Raw genomic sequence first — 18,397 nt, 5'->3', positions numbered from 1 at the left:
ACTGCAAGCCACGATCCCCAGGCTGAACAGCTAGGGTCACAGGTATGCGCCGCAGGCACCTGACCTTGCAATCTCTTCTTCATGTGTGAACACAGGATTCTGTTCTCTCAAGAACCCTGGTGACTCACGGCTAAATGTCTTCTGGAGTCAGGAAACTTGGGCCCGTGCTGGACAGAGGGAGCCTTTGTGACCAGCCCCTGTCACACCCTGCCCGCGGCCCTGACAGAGCCGGTCACGCCCTGAGCCATGGCGGCCACTGTCGGGTCACTGCTGGGGCCCTGATGCAAGCGGCAGACCCCGGTGCCCGGTTTCCTTTGGAATTTACCTCGGGCAGTTTCCTGTTCCTAGGCTGTTGTTGATGTTGTTGAAGACAAGAGTCTCACAGTGAATTTCAGGCTCAAACACAAACTCCCTGCCTCCGTCTCCGCACTGCTAGGATTACAGGTGTGCCCATTACACCAGCTCTTTTTGACACGTTTCCTCTGTCCTCCGGTGCAGCAAGCTATGGCAGGCTGCACCCTAGATCTTGCCAGTAGATCACTGACATGGGAGGTTTTAGGGTCTTGATGGACAGATAGTCAGAATCCCCCAAGGACCCGAAGTCTAAACAGAGAATGTATTTATTTTCTTACACCCCTACATGTCAACCATTTTAAAGCAATAGAGCTCTTACCCATATTAAACTTACAAGAGGAAATGTGCGATGTACATACATGTTCCTTGGATTGTTGAGATGACCTAGGCACACCAACACTCCACTGTGCACCTGACCAATGCCCGGGTGCCCAGCACACCACCAACCAACCAACACTGTGCGCCTGACCAATGCCCAGGCTCCCTGCACACCACCAACCAACCAACACTGTGCACCTGACCAATGCCCAGGCTCCCAGCACACCACCAACCAACACTGTGTACCTGACCAATGCCCAGGCTCCCCGCACACCATCAACCAACACTGTGCGCCTGACCAATGTCCAGCTCCCAGTACACCACCAACCAACACTGTGCATCTGACCAATGCCCATGTTCCCAGCACACCACCACCAACACTGTGCACCTGACCAATGCCCATGTTCCCAGCACACCACCAACCAACACTGTGCACCTGACCAATGCCCAGGCGCCCAGCACACCACCAACCAACACTGTGCACCTGACCAATGCCCATGTTCCCAGCACACCACCAACCAACCAACACTGTGCACCTGACCAATGCCCAGGCTCCCAGCACACCACCAACCAACCAACACTGTGCACCTGACCAATGCCCAGACTCCCAGCACACCACCAACCAACCAACACTGTGCGCCTGACCAATGCCCAGGTTCCCAGCACACCACCAACCAACACTGTGCACCTGACCAATGCCCATGTTCCCAGCACACCACCAACCAACACTGTGCACCTGACCAATGCCCAGGCTCCCAGCACACCACCACCAACCAACACTGTGCACCTGACCAATGCCCATGTTCCCAGCACACCACCAACCAACACTGTGCACCTGACCAATGCCCAGGCTCCCAGCACACCACCAACCAACACTGTGCACCTGACCAATGCCCAGACTCCCAGCACACCACCAACCAACACTGTGCACCTGCTCCCAGCACACCACCAACCAACCAACACTGTGCACCTGACCAATGCCCGGGCGCCCAGCACACCACCACCAACCAACACTGTGCACCTGACCAATGCCCATGCTCCCAGCACACCACCAACCAACACTGTGCACCTGACCAATGCCCAGGCGCCCAGCACACCACCAACCAACACTGTGCACCTGACCAATGCCCATGTTCCCAGCACACCACCAACCAACACTGTGCACCTGACCAATGCCCAGGCTCCCAGCACACCACCAACCAACACTGTGCACCTGACCAATGCCCAGACTCCCAGCACACCACCAACCAACACTGTGCACCTGCTCCCAGCACACCACCAACCAACCAACACTGTGCACCTGACCAATGCCCGGGCGCCCAGCACACCACCACCAACCAACACTGTGCACCTGACCAATGCCCATGCGCCCAGCACACCACCAACCAACACTGTGCACCTGACCAATGCCCAGGCGCCCAGCACACCACCAACCAACACTGTGCACCTGACCAATGCCCAGGCGCCCAGCACACCACCAACCAACCAACACTGTGCACCTGACCAATGCCCATGCGCCCAGCACACCACCACCAACCACTTGGAATCACACACCTGTTTCTGTGTAGGAAACTCACCTAATGTGATACCCACAATGAGAGCCACAAAGCAGCCATGGAGAGGGACAGCACCACAGGGACTGGAAGCTCAACCAGGGCTGTCGGGGACCGGAAGCAGGTGTCTCTTACCGGCTAGTGGTCTGGAAGCAGGAGTGCAGGCCGACCAGGAAGGGGTTGCTGGAAGCCTGCTCAAACACGTGCTTCTCGGTCTGCACCCAGTCAATGTCCTGAAAGAGACACCACGAAGGGCTGTGAGGCTCCCGGAGGGAAGGTCTCCGCCTGACTGCGTCCCCGGGAGTCCTTGGTGGAGAAAAGTGAGCAGGAGCCAGGAGCCCGCCGGCCCACCCGCCCGCCATCCCCACACCAGCACCCGTCCCGGTGCTCATCATCCACGCCACTGTTGGACTGCAGCCATGCAGAGCTCGGGAGACTGTGTGTGGGACAGGACGGCATCACCGAGGTGCTCCCACCATCACCAGCCACCCCCCATCTTGACCCCACTGCCCTCCACCGCCCCATAAGCCATTCTAATGGCCTCTGGGCTTAAAAAAAATTGTGGCTGTATTGGGGTTTGAACTTACAGCCCTGCTCTCGCTAGGCAGGCGCGCTACTGCTGCCGCACGCCTGCAGCCCTGTTTTTTGCTGGCTACTTTTGGGTTAAGGTCTCACGTCTTGCCGGGGCACGTGCCTGGACGTCACTCCCCTCATCTGAAGGTTTTCGTTACTGTGGGTGGAGGGGTGTGGCTCCGTGTCCACTCCCCTCTGTCGGGATGACGCGAGGGGACTTCTCTGCCCGGCTGACCTGGACTGCGGTCTCTGTGGCCTTGGCCTCCCACGCAGCCTGGCCGGCCTCAGCCCACTTTCCCACTCCAGACCCATGGCTCCTCATGCCCCAGACTCGGCGCTACTCAACATCCATGCTCGGGCGGCCCCCGTTTTGGACCAGGCCTCGACAGAGCTCTTCGTCTACCACATCCGTCTCACACGACCAGTGCCTGGCCCCATCCCTTGCTGCCCCGGAGGACTCTGTGTCAACGGACGTGTGGCCACCAGGAACTGAGTTTGCGTTTCCATCTGCCCATCAGCTGCAGGAGACAGCTGTGATGAAGGACCCCAGCCCGGAGTGGCAGGAACTGCAGAGCCGAGGTGAGGGGCTTGGAGTCACTGCTGAGGAACGGAGGTGAGGAGGAGGGGCGTGGGAGTCACTGCTGAGGAACGGAGGTGAGGAGGAGGAGGGGCGTGGGAGTCACTGCTGAGGAACGGAGGTGAGGAGGAGGAGGGGCGTGGGAGTCACTGCTGAGGAACGGAGGTGAGGAGGAGGAGGGGCGTGGGAGTCACTGCTGAGGAACGGAGGTGAGGAGGAGGAGGAGGGGCGTGGGAGTCACTGCTGAGGGAAGGGAGGTGAGGAGGAGGAGGAGGGGCGTGGGAGTCACTGCTGAGGAACGGAGGTGAGGAGGGGGGGGGCGTGGGAGTCACTGCTGAGGAACGGAGGTGAGGAGGAGGAGGGGCGTGGGAGTCACCGCTGAGGAACGGAGGTGAGGAGGAGGAGGAGGAGCGTGGGAGTCACTCCTGAGCTGAAGAGCTGAGGGACAGCGCCCAGGCCCAGAGTTCAGGCCCCATGACTGGACCCCCACCCAAAAAAAAAAAAAAAGATCTGAATCTAGCCAGATGAGTGAATTACAGCAAGAGTCCTCAGGATTTATGCACAAACAAGACAACTTGCCATCCTCAAAAAAACACCAGCAACATAGGGTAGGACTTGAGTGGGAGTGGGAAGAAGAAAGAATAAGCAAGTGAATCATTAACGCAACAACAAGAGAAATGGCTGATGAAAGAAGAGTAGATCTTCAAAAACTTGAAGACGATTGAGAGACGGCAGTTAAACATGACAAGAAAAAGAGCCAGGCACCGGTGGCTCCTGCCTGTCATCCTAGCTACTCAGGAGGCTGAGATCTGAGGATCATGGTTCAAAGCCAGCCCAGGCAGGAAACTCTGTGAGACTCTTATCTCCAATAAACCATTATAAAACCAGAAGTAGTGCTGTGGTTCAAGCGGTCGAGTGCTCGCCTTGAGCTGAAGAGCACAAGGACAGCGCCCAGGCCCGGAGTTCAAGCCTCACAACTCACAACTAACAAAAAAGAAAAAGAAAAAGAAGATGCAGGACATGAGAGACACATCAACAAAGAGCTAGCTAGGAAGCACGAACACACAGGCAACAAGAAAAGAAGCTGAAAACAGGCTATCAGGGGTTGAAGATTAAAGCAGAGGAATTAGAACCGTCAAAGGCACTGAAGAAACACTCAGAACATACCAAAGAGGCATTCAGGAACTAGCATATGACTGGAAGAGAGAACCCGTTCCACAAAACGATAACAGAAAACTTCCCCAACCTCAAGAAAGACTCTCACCCAGCTGACAGAGGCACCAGAGCTCCAAGCAGGCAAACCAGACAAACATCACCCCAGACACACTGTCGTGAAACCTCATGAAATCTTACAAAACAAGGAATTAATTTTAAAGGCAGAAAAATCGAAGAGGGGACTTTATTACAATAGAAAGAAGATTAAAATGACCGCAGATTTCTCAACACACACTCTAAGTGAAACAAAAGCTAGAGAAAAACTCTAGGAATAAAGAATACTAGATTTAAAGAGCACACAAAGCGAGAACTAAGCACAGCACTAAGTAAGGCTGGTGTGACTCAGGGGGGACGTGCTTGCTCCAGTTCAACTCCCAGGATTGCAAAAGACTTCGACATACAAGCCACTGGCTCTCCAATCTCTCTTCTCTTTGGCGGTCGTGGGGCTTTGCCTCGGGCTGGGCACTGGCTGTCCCTGAGTTTTTGCACTCAAGGCTAGCACTCTAGCATGTTGAGCACAGCGCCACTTCCAGTTTTCTGGTGGTTCACTGGAGATAAGAATCCCACAGACTTTCCTGCCTGGGTTGGCTTCAAACCACAGTCTGCAGATCTCGGCCTCCTGAGTAGCTAGGATTATGGGCGTGAGCCACGGCGCCTGGTTTCATTCCCAATCTTAACACAAAGCCTCATGTGGAACCAGCCGGGCCCAGCCGGGCCATGCATGGGGCACACCCGGGCAGCCTCTGGCAGCCCCCATCTTGTGTCTCAACACGGCGTGCACAGCACCCGAGGGGAGGGCAAGACACCTCCATGCTTCCTGAAGCCCCCCGTCAGTGCCGCCTGGGCCCACGGCGAGTCCTGCCCGTGGCGGCAGCGCGTCCGGCGCGGCTCCCGGAGTGTGCGTACCTCGTCGTCATGGACCAGCTCCTTCTTCACCACCTTCATGGCATAGATCTGGTCGTTCTTCTTTAGCCGTACCAGGAGGACCTTGGCGTAGCTCCCACGCCCGATGACCCTGATGAGGTCAAAGTCCTGCAGCCCGAGCCCCTGAGAGATTTTTATTCCATCCACTCCATCGATGACAGGCTTAAGGTCCTAGAGGGGAGGGCAAGACATGCGCTGCGCCTGTGCCCCAGGCCCCGCGGCCCACAGAGCCTCCGCGCCCACCAGACTCGAGACAGAGAGGAAGGATCAGGCCAGCCTGGAGCCCACCGGGGCGGCCCCCCAGGCAGGGCAGGAACAGGGCCCTAGGGTCACACACTCTGGGTCCCCTCCAGGCATGACTAGTAGATGCCTGCTGAGACCTATGCCACACGCAGCTGCCACTAGAGGGCTATGAGAAGAGAGGCGGGCAGAACTCCCTGCAGGGAATTTCTGGCCAGGACATCTATGGTACAGAAAGGAGCTGCTAGTGGGGCTGGTCAGTAGAGGCAGTGGATCTGGCTGTCTGAGATCCCCTGGTTTGCACCAGACACACTGCCAGGCAGAGAGCGTGAGTCTCAGAGACCATGCTTGTCACGGGGAGAAAGGCAGGGACCAGCTCTGGGAGGACTCTGCTGGGCTGAGACAATCACCCAGCTGGATGTAGACAGGGCTGGATGGGACCTGTTGGCCCAGCTTTGGAAGAAGCCGCAGAGGCAGCACAGGACGTGGTGGGCCAGGAAGGCCAAGAAGGGCAACAAAGGGAAGGCAGAACATATCTGATAAAAATTGTGCTCAAGGGCTGGGAAGGTGGCTCAGTGGTAGAGTGCTTGCCTTGCATGCCTGAGGCCCTGAGTTCGATTCCTCAGCACCACATAAGCAAAAAGAAAAAAGCCGGAGTGGCGCTGTGGCTCAAGTGGTAGAGCGCTAGCCTTGAGCTGAAGAGCTGAGGGACAGCGCCCAGGCCCAGAGTTCAGGCCCACGACCGGACCCCCCAAAAAAAAAATTGCGCTCAAAAGCCAGTCCCTGACCCTGCTCCAAGGCTATGACTTGATTCTGTAGCCTGCAGGGTAGTGGTTTCTGGGGTTACAAAAGATGGGTCTGAAGCCAGACCCAGGAATGCGGACTTCTTCCCAGATGTTCACAAAGCCAGTCCCACTGGAGCCAAACAGCTCCTGGACACACGGAGCTGATAGTGAAATGCTCACAAGTGCTACTGCACGGCCAACACCTTTAAGAGGAAAGTGGACACATGAACTGCAAGCTCCCACACTCACCTCGGAGTCATCTTTAATGCTGTCACGTTTCCGGGTTGAAGAAATATAAGCAACTGGCAAGAGGGAAGAAACACATCACGGGTTGTCAGGAACATGGCCTGAGCACCAAAAGACCCCGAGGCCCCGCGCCTCAGGGAGCCCCCGTCGAGCTCAGAACCGCGTAGCTTCCTGAGCTCCGGCACCCTGGCCGGCTGACGGTGGGACCCGGGTACCGGAACTGCAGTCCCTGGCCACCTACTTGATACAGCTCCACTATAGAGCTCCTGAGCGTACGATGATGTGACAGCCAAACCACTTCAGGATGAAAATCAATGGCCTGACATGCACATAGCACACACCAAGTATTTTAAGTGACTTCAGGGAGGCAAATCCTCTAATACAAAGCCAGACTACAGTAGAGCACTGCGTATCAGGTGTCATCCGTGCATAGTAGCACGTGCTGAAGGCGGAGGTGAGAATGGGGGTGGGGATGGGAATGCCACAGGACAGGATGGAGCGAGAGAGCTTGCGCAGTCCCGAGCAGCCCAGGCCTGGCCATCCGTCCAAACGGAACTGGACATTTTTCTCGAGTGTCTCAACATTCAAACGCCCCTCCCCCACGCAGGCCACTGGTGCGCAGCAGTCCCGTGGACCGTGCAGGGACCGCGCCGTGCAGTGCCAAGGCGTGGAGGCTCTCAGCCTTGCTGCTGCCCTGAGCCCCGTGTGGAAGGACTGAAGCTGGTGAGGAAGAGCCCCTGCCCGGCTCAGAGCCCACCCGCCCACCCCAGAAAGGGGCGCCTACTTCCATCCGTCTCCTCAGAAGGAAGGTCCGCGCTGTCTCTCTTGTCATCTACTGGAGGCTCCTGGGAAGGCATGGCAGAATCCTGTGGAGGAAGGGCACAGCTGTGGCAGTGAAGCGTCACCTTCAGAATGGCACACTGCAGTGTGTATGGAGACGCCGCACAGGGCCGCTGTGGTGCGTGGCATGCACAGAGACGCCCGCACCACTGCTGAGATACTGTGCTGAGGTGTGAAGATCATAAAGGCACCGTCCACGGGCAGAGTCCACGGCAGAGGTGGTCGTTTGGTACTGAGGCCTAGGTGGTCCTGGACCCAGTGCTCAGTGGGATCACCATGTGTGATCAGCCATCAGATCCCCAAGGGCCTGGCACTCTAAGGGCTCCTGGGCAGATGGTGTCTGAATGGAAACGGCTCCTCAAGGGGCCCAGCGGGGCCCCGTCCTCACCCAGCTCTGTGGGGCGTGCCCGTCCACCTGCGTCCTGAGGGCAGTGAGGACCTGCGGTGTCAGAGGAGCACAGCAGGGCCGAGGCAATAGCCCACGGCCGCAGCCCAGGGGTATTCATGCACCTGGCAATACTGGGCGACACCAGAGCGGCACTGGGCATGGCGGGAGTCAGCGGGACCCGGTGCACCCCACGGCTGGGACAGGTACCGAGAGGTGGTTTAGTTACTGCGTGGTGGAAAGTCCCTGGATCCTTCACGTCCACAAGGGAGGAAGGTGGCGAGTGGGCACAGCCTAGCTCCACCTGCTTCCCAGGGCGGGCAGCGTCACCTGCAGCCCCCAGGAGCGCTGTTCCCTGCCCTCACGGGCCTCCCCCGTGGCCTGGGCCACGCTGGGCCTCACCCTTCCACCCCCCTCCCTCAGGGGTGGTCGCCTGCTGCACAGCAGGCGGAGCCGCCGTTCCAGCCCCTCCCGGAGCCCACTCACCATATGCCTTCTGCAGGTCAGCGGGACGAGGGCGTGGCAGCGCTTATGGACTAGCAGCTTGCAGCGGATGCACCTGTAGCCCTGCCTTGCGAGACCCCATATCCTCTCGCTGCACTGGCCGCAGTACGCTCTCTGTAGGCCGACAGTGACGGTCAGGCTCTCCCACAGACCCAGCCTCACAGAGGGCTCAGCAAGAACGCCAGTGGCTCCTTCACTGGTTCTAAGAGGACCCTGGTGCCTCCCTGCCCTCCGACGCCAGGTTCCTACAGCTCAGCGCCCCTCTGTGCCCGTCCGAGGATGCCGGCCCTGCTTGTGCACTGTGGCCCCGGTTCCCCAAGGGAGACGTGGGGAGCTATTTCCTTCCTGTGGACATTGCCCCCTTCCACCTTGCTGATCCCCTGGTTCTCTTTGGGTGGCCTGATGAGTCCTCTAGCTAACTTAAAGTGACCAGTGCGTAGGGCGGCCTCCCAGGCCTGGCAGAGACCAGGACAGGGAGCCCAGCATGACCTGGTGACGGGCTTCCACGGAGCCGCGAAGGGCTCGTCCTGGCCTCTGCCTGCGACACCGGCCGGCCTCCCCCCTCTCATCGTGGAAAAGTGTTGGCTCATTAGTTTGGGAAGCGAGGCCGAGAGTCACTCGAACTGAATTTGTTATTGGCAGAACAGGTGTTTCTGCTCAAAGCTGCACACGGAAGGCCCCTGCCTGCCAGCCTGCCTGGTGAGAGGAGGGGCTTCTGCGCGAAGCCGTCAGTCAGCCACACACAGAGGCAGCAGGGCCACGGAGGGAGGAAGCCCACGGGGAGCACCGCGGCCAGCCTATGCCGCGGTCTCAGGTCAGGACGCAGCGTGCCTGGCCCTGTGCAGCCGGGAGGAGGAGGGACACCGAGGCAAAGGGCCACCGTGCAGGCTGAGGCACAGGAGGCTGCCAGGGGCCCCGAGTGCAGGCAGAGCCCCGCCCTATGGGGCGGGTCCGGGGCCACTCACCCTGTTAAAGCGCTTGGCTTGGAAGAGGTGGCCGTTGGCTCGGTACAGCTTCCTCCATCTTCTGGCTCCCCGGCGGTAGATGGATTCTAGAAAAGGCGCGAGCAAAGTGTAAACAGGCGACCTTGCGGCCGGGGGCCCAGCCCCCACTCAAGCCGTGGACAGGGCCGGCTGTTCGTGTCCAGGTGACCGGGCCGTGGCTGCTGCCCAGCTGAGGATGCCAGGGCTGAAATGCCAGCGTCCCGGGCGGCGGCTGCCCTCGCCTCTCCTCACACGATCCTCATGTCTCACTGCCGAGGCTGCCGGAGCCGCAGCCGGGGCGGAGGATGTGGCCACAGGCCCCGACCACAGCCCGGTCACGGGCTCCTCCCAGCAGGTGAGATCTGGGGGGGGCGCGGCGCCCGCCGCGGTCAGGCCAGGCTTACCCCTGCTATTCCCCCGTCCTCCTCCCCTCTGGGAACTCCAGGAATACGGGGCGCTTTTTCCACACAGGATGCAGGGCAGAGGGGTCGCGCTGTGTACACACACGCATGCGGGCAGGGAGAGTGGGCGCCATGCTGCTCCCCGGCTGTGGAGAGGTGCAGGTCCCAGCATGGGTCAGTGACACCCCCAGACTGGAGACCGGGGCTCCCCCTGGGTCCCCTTTACCCTCAGTCTTGGGGCAAACGCTTAGCCGAACCCAGAGCTCGTGTTTTGGACCGCAAGCCACCACCAGCATCATCTCCTAACACGCTCAGTCACGCGAGGGAGGAACCGGAGAGAAGCGCTGGCCACGCAGGTGGCCCTCCACGACCCTCGGTGGCCCCAGCCTTGGCTCCTTCAGAAATCCACCTACAAAGGGAGCTGTGTGCTTTTATAAATCCTGTGGCCAAAGAGCCTTCCATGAGCGCGGCAGGGGTGTGGGGAGCCGCGGCGGGGGTGCGGGGTGCCGTGGCGGGGGGGGGGGGGGGGGGTGCGGGGTGCCGTGGCGGGGGGTGGGGGTGGGGTGCCGCGGCGGGGGTGCGGGGTGCCGTGGCGGGGGGGGGGGTGCGGGGTGCCGTGGCGGGGGTGCGGGGTGCCGTGGCGGGGGGGGGGGTGCTGGGTGCCACGGTGGGGGTGCGGGGTGCCGTGGCGGGGGTGCGGGGTGCCGCGGCGGGGGTGCGGGGTGCCGCGGCGGGGGGTGCGGGGTGCCGTGGCGGGGGGGGGGGTGCGGGGTGCCGTGGCGGGGGTGCGGGGTGCCGTGGCGGGGGTTGCGGGGTGCCGTGGCGGGGGTGTGGGGTGCCGCGGCGGGGGTGCGGGGAGCCATGGTGGGGGTGCTGTGGTGGGGGGTGCCGTGGCAGGGGTTACAGGGTGCCATGGCGGGGGTGCGGGGAGCCGTGGCGGGGGTCGGGGTGCCGTGGCTGGGGTGCGGGGAGCCGTGGCGGGGGTCGGGGTGCCGTGGCGGGGGTGTGGGGAGCCGTGGCGGGGGTCGGGGTGCCGTGGCGGGGGTGCGGGGTGCCGTGGCGGGGGTCGGGGTGCCGTGGCGGGGGTGCGGGGTGCCGTGGCGGGGATCGGGGTGCCGTGGCGGGGGGTGCGGGGTGCCGTGGCGGTGGTGCGGGGTGCCGTGGCGGGGGGTGCGGGGTGCCGTGGCGGGGGGTGCAGGGAGCCGTGGTGGGGGTGCGGGGAGCCGTGGCGGGGGGTGCGGGGAGCCACGTCGGGGGTCGGGGTGCCACGGTGCGGGGTGCCGTGGTGGGGGTACGGGGTGCCACGGTGGGGGTGCGGGGTGCCGTGGCGGGGGTCGGGGTGCCGTGGTGGGGGTGTGGGGTGCCGTGGCGGGGGTCGGGGTGCCGTAGTGGGGGTGCGGGGTGCCGTGGTGGGGGTGCGGGGTGCCGTGGCAGGGGTCGGGGTGCCGTGGTGGGGGTGCGGGGTGCCGTGGTGGGGGTGCGGGGTGCTGTGGTGGGGGTGCAGAGTGCCGTGGCGCGGGTCGGGGTGCTGTGGCGCGGGTCGGGGTGCCGTGGCGGGGTTGCGGGGTGCCGTGGTGGGGGTGCGGGGTGCCGTGGTGGGGGTGCGGGGTGCCGTGGCGGGGGTGCGGGGTGCCGTGGCGCGGGTCGGGGTGCCGTGGTGGGGGTGCGGGGTGCCGTGGTGGGGGTGCGGGGTGCCGTAGTGCGGGTCGGGGTGCCGTGGTGGGGGTGCGGGGTGCCGTGGCGCGGGTCGGGGTGCCGTGGTGGGGGTGCGGGGTGCCGTGGCGGGGATCGGGGTGCCGTGGCGGGGGGTGCGGGGTGCCGTGGCGGGGGGTGCAGGGAGCCGTGGTGGGGGTGCGGGGAGCCGTGGCGGGGGGTGCGGGGAGCCACGTCGGGGGTCGGGGTGCCACGGTGCGGGGTGCCGTGGTGGGGGTACGGGGTGCCACGGTGGGGGTGCGGGGTGCTGTGGCGGGGGTGCGGGGTGCCGTGGCGGGGGTCGGGGTGCCGTGGTGGGGGTGTGGGGTGCCGTGGCGGGGGTCGGGGTGCCGTAGTGGGGGTGCGGGGTGCCGTGGTGGGGGTGCGGGGTGCCGTGGCGGGGGTCGGGGTGCCGTAGTGCGGGTCGGGGTGCCGTGGTGGGGGTGCGGGGTGCCGTGGCGCGGGTCGGGGTGCCGTGGTGGGGGTGCGGGGTGCCGTGGTGGGGGTGCGGGGTGCCGTGGTGGGGGTGCGGGGTGCCGTGGTGCGGGTCGGGGTGCCGTGGCGGGGGTCGGGGTGCCGTGGTGGGGGTGCGGGGTGCCGTGGTGGGGGTGCGGGGTGCCGTGGCGGGGGGTGCAGGGAGCCGTGGTGGGGGTGCGGGGAGCCGTGGCGGGGGGTGCGGGGAGCCACGTCGGGGGTCGGGGTGCCACGGTGCGGGGTGCCGTGGTGGGGGTACGGGGTGCCACGGTGGGGGTGCGGGGTGCCGTGGCGGGGGTGCGGGGTGCCGTGGCGGGGGTGCGGGGTGCCGTGGCGGGGGTCGGGGTGCCGTGGTGGGGGTGTGGGGTGCCGTGGCGGGGGTCGGGGTGCCGTAGTGCGGGTGCGGGGTGCCGTAGTGCGGGTGCGGGGTGCCGTGGTGGGGGTGCGGGGTGCCGTGGCAGGGGTCGGGGTGCCGTGGTGGGGGTGCGGGGTGCCGTGGTGGGGGTGCGGGGTGCCGTGGTGGGGGTGCGGGGTGCCGTAGTGCGGGTCGGGGTGCCGTGGTGGGGGTGTGGGGTGCCGTGGCGGGGGTCGGGGTGCCGTGGTGGGGGTGCGGGGTGCCGTGGTGGGGGTGCGGGGTGCCGTGGCGGGGGTGCGGGGTGCCGTGGCGCGGGTCGGGGTGCCGTGGTGGGGGTGTGGGGTGCCGTGGTGGGGGTGCGGGGTGCCGTGGTGCGGGTCGGGGTGCCGTGGTGGGGGTGTGGGGTGCCGTGGCGGGGGTCGGGGTGCTGTGGTGGGGGTGCGGGGTGCCGTGGCGGGGGTCGGGGTGCCGTGGTGGGGGTGTGGGGTGCCGTGGCGGGGGTCGGGGTGCCGTGGTGGGGGTGCGGGGTGCCGTGGCGCGGGTCGGGGTGCCGTGGTGGGGGTGCGGGGTGCCGTGGCGGGGGTGCGGGGTGCCGTGGTGGGGGTTCGGGGTGCCGTGGCGCGGGTCGGGGTGCCGTGGCGCGGGTCGGGGTGCCGTGGTGGGGGTGCGGGGTGCCGTGGTGGGGGTGCGGGGTGCCGTGGCGGGGGTGCGGGGTGCCGTGGCGCGGGTCGGGGTGCCACGGTGGGGGTGCGGGGTGCCGTGGCGGGGTTGCGGGGTGCCGTGGCGGGGGTGCGGGGTGCCGTGGCGGGGGTGCGGGGTGCCGTGGCGGGGGTGCGGGGTGCCGTGGCGGGGGTGCGGGGTGCCGTGGCGGGGGTGCGGGGTGCCGTGGCGCGGGTCAGGGTGCCGTGGCGGGGGTGCGGGGTGCCGTGGCGCGGGTCGGGGTGCCACGGTGGGGGTGCGGGGTGCCACGGTGGGGGTGCGGCGGGCGGGCGCAGCCAGGCAATGTTTTTAGAACAAGCAGATCACCAGCTCGGAGGAGACTGCTGAAACCAGGTCATGGGGAGCAAAACCTGCCTCTCTCCCTTTAAAGGGAGGGGAGGAAGCAGGAAGCCAGGCTCCCCTGGGAACAGCAGAGGCCCAGCCCTGGCTTGCAGTCTGGGAGGGCAGAGTTGGCCTGGTGGCCCCCAGGGAGCCCCACCGCAGATGAAACCTTGGGGCAGCGCCAGACCCGGGCAGCAGAGGCCACCTCTGCCCCCTCTCCCTCCTCCCCAGCGGCACCTGAGGCCCGGGGACGTTCCAGGCCCATTCCCCAGCGGGGGGAGCACGGTGTCCATCAGCCCAGGGCACTGAGTCGTCCCTGGGGAGCCTCCGTGTGACTGCCCAGAGGCCGGTCACCCACACACCCGCATTCCTCCCACATGGCATCTGTGCCCCTCATACCTGAGAGGGAGGGGCACGGGCGAGACCAGAGGAACTGGAGACAGAGGTGCACGGGGGGGGGGGGGGGGACGGGGACGGGGACGGACGACACCCGCAGACCAGGCCCAGGCTCCGCCTCCAGCCCCTGCGTCCATCACCACCTCAGCCCAAGAAACAGAGCCGCAAACCCAGCACAGGCTGAGCTGGCTAAGGAGCCCCCCAAGCCCCTAGAAGGACGGACAGCAGGGCCTGTCACCTCCAATAAAGCCTATCTCCACGATGGAGCCTGTACTGTGTCCCCCAGCTACGGGTGGCGCCCTGACCTCAGGGCACAGGGGTCAAACCGAGGGCCCCGACCCCACAGGGTTAGTGGCTTCGCAGGAAGAGAGGGGAGCTCGCTCTCCACCATGCGGAGATAGGTGAGGAGGCGCAATCCGAGCCCCAGGCTGCACCCATGTGCGGACGTCCAGCGTCCACCAGGCATTAGCTCCTGTGGCTTATTCCGCGCCCACAGCCTGAGGGACTGTGTTGGCTTCATGCATCCATGCTTGGCCCTGCAGAACACAGGACTTGAACACAAGATGAGTGATAAAAGCTTTTCTTCTTTATGGGAAAAATGCGGAGGCGAGTTAACCTGAGGAAATCTGAAAGACTTTCTAAAAGCAGAGCCGAGGGGGTGGGTGCGGGGTGCACCAGTGAGGACGGTGTATCATGCGCTCGGGCCACGCTCGGCGACTACAGGGCCCAAGGCCTGCACACGCGCGACCGAGGGGAAAGCAACCAACACGGAGAAGACAGGACAGGATCCACAGGTGATGCAGATGGGAAATACAAGCTCAACCTTGTGAGAAACTTGTCAGATGGTACCAGGTCCGTGCACACCAGGGTCCTTGTGTACTGAGGACCTTGTGTACCGGGCACCTTGTACCCTGGGGTTCTTGTATACCAGGGCCCTTGTGTGCTGAGGGCTTAGTCACGTTGATCTCCCACAGCTCTGATACCAACAAGGCTTCTTGGAAATTGCTGTACTCCTGGACAGGGTCCAAGCCAACCACAAATAGTATTTGTAAAGGTGACTTTTGTTCCAACAAAGAAAGGGAACTATAGACCAATCTTTCTGATGAACACAGACACAAAGCTTTCAATAAAATGCTAGCCAAAAAGTTCAGCAAGTAATCAAAAAAATCATCCAAAGCCAGGTACCAGTGGTTCATGCCTGTAATTCCAGCTGATACTCAGGTGGCTGAGGTCTGAGGACTGCAGTTCAAAGTCAGCAGAAATACCCATGAGACTCTTTTGTTGTTGTTGTTGTTGTCGGTTGTGGAGCTTGAACTCTGGGCCTGGGTGCTGTCCCTCAACTCTTCAGCTCAAGGCGAGAGCTCTACCACTTTGAACCACAGCACCACTTCCGGCTTTTTCTGTTTATGTGGTACTGAGGAATCGAACCCAGGGCCTCATGCATGCGAGGCAAGCATTCTACCACTGAGCCACCTTCCCAACCCCCTCCATGAAACTCTTATCTCCAATTAACTACCAGAAAACCATAAGTGGAGCTGTGGCTTAAAGTGGTAGAGTGCTAGGCTTGAGCAGAAAAGCTCAAGGGCAGTGCCTAGGCCCTGAGTTCAAGCCCCATGACTGACAAAAAAAAATTCATTTTGATCAAGTGGACTTTATCGCAGAGATGCAAGTCTGGTTTAACATATGTAAATTAATAGACATAATACACCACATTAATCTAGCCAAAGACAAGAGCCACATGACCATCAATAGATGCAGAAAAAGCCTTTGACAAAATCCAACACCCATTCATGTTAAAAACTCTAGAGAAGCTAGGAATAGGAGGAACATACCTAAAAATTGTGAAGGTGATAAATGACAGACCAACAACCAAGTCATACTGAATGGAGAAAAACTAACCATTTCCTCTGAAATCAGGAACAAGGAGATAGCCACTCTCTCCACCCTTTTTCCACACAGTTCCGGAACTCCTAGCCAGAGCAAAAGGCAAGAAAAAGACATAAAAGGGATTTCCATAGAGAAAGAAGTCAAATTGTCACTATTTGCAGATGATATGATGATCTTTTATCTAAAAAGACCCCAAAGACTCTACCCCCAAGCTCCTAACACTGACAACAACTTTGGCAAGGTAGCAGGATACAAAATTAACCCACAAAAATCAGTAGTCTTCCTGTATACCAACAATGTACAAGCAGAGAAGGAAATTAGGAAAACAACTCCATTTGCAATAGACTCAAAAAAAAATCTGAGAATAAACCTAACCAAGGAAGCAAAAGACCTTTATATGAAAACTATAAAAATTTGAAGAAGCCAGATGCCGATGGCTCACCCCTGTCATCCTACCTACTCAGGAGGCTGAGATCTGAGGATCACGGTTCAAAGCCAGCCCAGGCAGGAAAGGCTGTGAATCTCTTATCTCCAATAAACCACCAGAAAACTAGAAGTGGCGCTGTGGCTCAAGTGGTAGAGTGCTCGCCTTGAGCTGAAGAGCTGAGGGATAGCACTCAGGCCCAGAGTTCAAGCCCCATGACTGACAAAAAAATTTTTTTTTTAAGAAATTAAAGACAACATCAGGAAATTGAAAGATCTTCCATGTTCATGGATAGGCAGAATCAATATTGTGAAAATGGCCATACTGCTAAAAATAATTTAGCAATCCCCACCAAAATCCAAATTAAATTCTTTACCAAGATAGAGAAAACAATACAAAAATTAATAAGAAACATCAATTCTAGGGGGAAAACAAAAGGAAAGCTGGTGGTATCCCAACCCCAGACCCCAAGCTCTACTACAGAGGAAAAACAACAAAACAGCCTGGTATTGCCACAATAATAGACCTGAAGATCAACAGAACAGACTAGAAGACCCAGAAACAAAACCAGTTATCTGATATCTGGTAAGGGAGCCAAAGACATACGCCAGACAAGAGACAGCCTCTACAAAACTGGTGCTGGGAAAACGGGGCATCCATATGCAGAAAAGCAAGAGTGGATCCCTGTTTGCCACTACTCACTAACATCAACTCGAAGTGGATCAAAGGCCTCCACGTCAGACTTGAAACTTGGAAATTACTGCAAGAGGGAGGAGGAGAAACACTAGAACTCATAGGGAGAGGCAGAAATTTCTTGAAAAGAGTCCCAGGGGCACAACAGATAGGAGAGAAACTGGACAAGTGGGCTTACGTCAAAATAAAAAGTTTCTGCACAGCTAAGGACATAGTCACTAAACTAGAAAGACAGCCAACAGAGTGGGAGAAGATCCTCATCAGCAATGCATCTGACAAAGGCTTAATATCCAATCTATACAAAGAGCTCAAGAAACTAATCCCTCCCAAGCTAATAAACCAATCAAAGGCGCAATCCCTCAGAAGAGGTAAGAATGGCAAAGAAACAAGTGAAGGAATGCACATCATCCTGGTCATAAAGGAAATGCAAACCAAAATGACTCAGATTCCACCTCACCTGTTAGACTGACCAACACTGTGAACTTGAACAACAACAAATGCTGGTGAGATGTGAACCAGTACAGCCTCTCCTCAAAACACTACACAGACCTGCTCTTCCACCCAGCCATACCACTCCTGGGCATCTGCCCAGAACATCATAGGCCAGGATACCACAAAGACACCTGCACATCCATATTCACTGCTGCACGCCTACAATAGATGACTGGATCCAAAACACGTGGTACCTGTACACAATGGAATTTTACACAGCTGCTAGAAAGAATAATATTATGCCATTTGCAGGGAAATCGATGGGCCTAAAACAAATCATGTTAAGTGAGGTAAGTCAAGCTCAGAGAAATAGTACATATATTCTCATACGCAGAAGACAGATCTAATATACACTGGAACACACACAATGAGACCAAAGGAGGACCTCTGAGGAGAGGACCACAAAGGCACGATGCTCATGTGCATCTGAGCATATCATAACTTTTATTGAAATAAACTCCAGGAAATGGAGATGGATTTGTTCTTCTTGCTATTTTTGTTTTCTTTTAGTTTTGTTTGTTCATTTATCTGTCTTTGAGAGAATAAGAAGGGCGCAGAAATGAAGGAATGGAATGAGGGCTCAAGTGGTAGAGCGCTCGCCTTGAGCTAAAGAGCTCAGGGACAGCGCCCAGGCCCAGTGTTCAAGTCCCACACTCAATTAAAAAAAGAAAAAAACACCCCAAAAAACCAAAAGGAATGTCTCCAAGTGCCGAGTTCCATGAACAAGAGAACAAACAGGAGGTGTGTCCACAGGCTCCGACTGCTGTACACACTCACAACAACTTGCCAGACATCCCACATCAAACCCTGCCACAGACAGCAGATGACACTTTTGTGAAACTGAAACGTCAGCCACATGAGCAGTACCTTATTTACAAGGGGTGGGGACAGGACCCTGGCATGTGCTGGGCGTGTGTGGATGGGCCACACCCCCATCTAGCTAAGGACGCACCCCCCCCAACCCTCACAACCCCCGAAACCACATTCCACACATACATTTAAGTCAGGTGCTAGTGGCTCATACCTCTAACTCTAGCTACTTAGG

At 60.0% G+C, this 18,397-nt stretch overlaps 1 protein-coding gene across 3 annotated transcripts in view; it reads right to left on the bottom strand.

Moving 5' to 3' along the window:
* The window catches only part of Prkcz (protein kinase C zeta), a 90,581-nt gene that overhangs the window by 13,757 nt on the left and 58,427 nt on the right, over window positions 1-18,397 (bottom strand). For all 3 annotated transcript variants that reach the window (XM_070037144.1, XM_070037145.1, XM_070037146.1), the window contains 6 exons: window positions 9,480-9,565; window positions 8,497-8,628; window positions 7,570-7,651; window positions 6,789-6,841; window positions 5,497-5,685; window positions 2,361-2,458 (listed from right to left, as the gene is read on the bottom strand). In XM_070037144.1, coding sequence (XP_069893245.1) covers window positions 2,361-2,458; window positions 5,497-5,685; window positions 6,789-6,841; window positions 7,570-7,651; window positions 8,497-8,628; window positions 9,480-9,565 — 640 coding nt within the window. The remainder of the gene's footprint in view (window positions 1-2,360; window positions 2,459-5,496; window positions 5,686-6,788; window positions 6,842-7,569; window positions 7,652-8,496; window positions 8,629-9,479; window positions 9,566-18,397) is intronic.

Source organism: Dipodomys merriami, unplaced genomic scaffold (genome assembly GCF_024711535.1).
Source record: "Dipodomys merriami isolate MVZ:Mamm:240054 unplaced genomic scaffold, mDipMer1.0.p SCAF_28, whole genome shotgun sequence".
Taxonomy (NCBI): Eukaryota; Metazoa; Chordata; class Mammalia; order Rodentia; family Heteromyidae; genus Dipodomys; species Dipodomys merriami.
The sequence above is the reverse complement of the archived record's forward strand: the minus strand, read 5'-3'. Positions and strand labels throughout refer to the sequence as shown.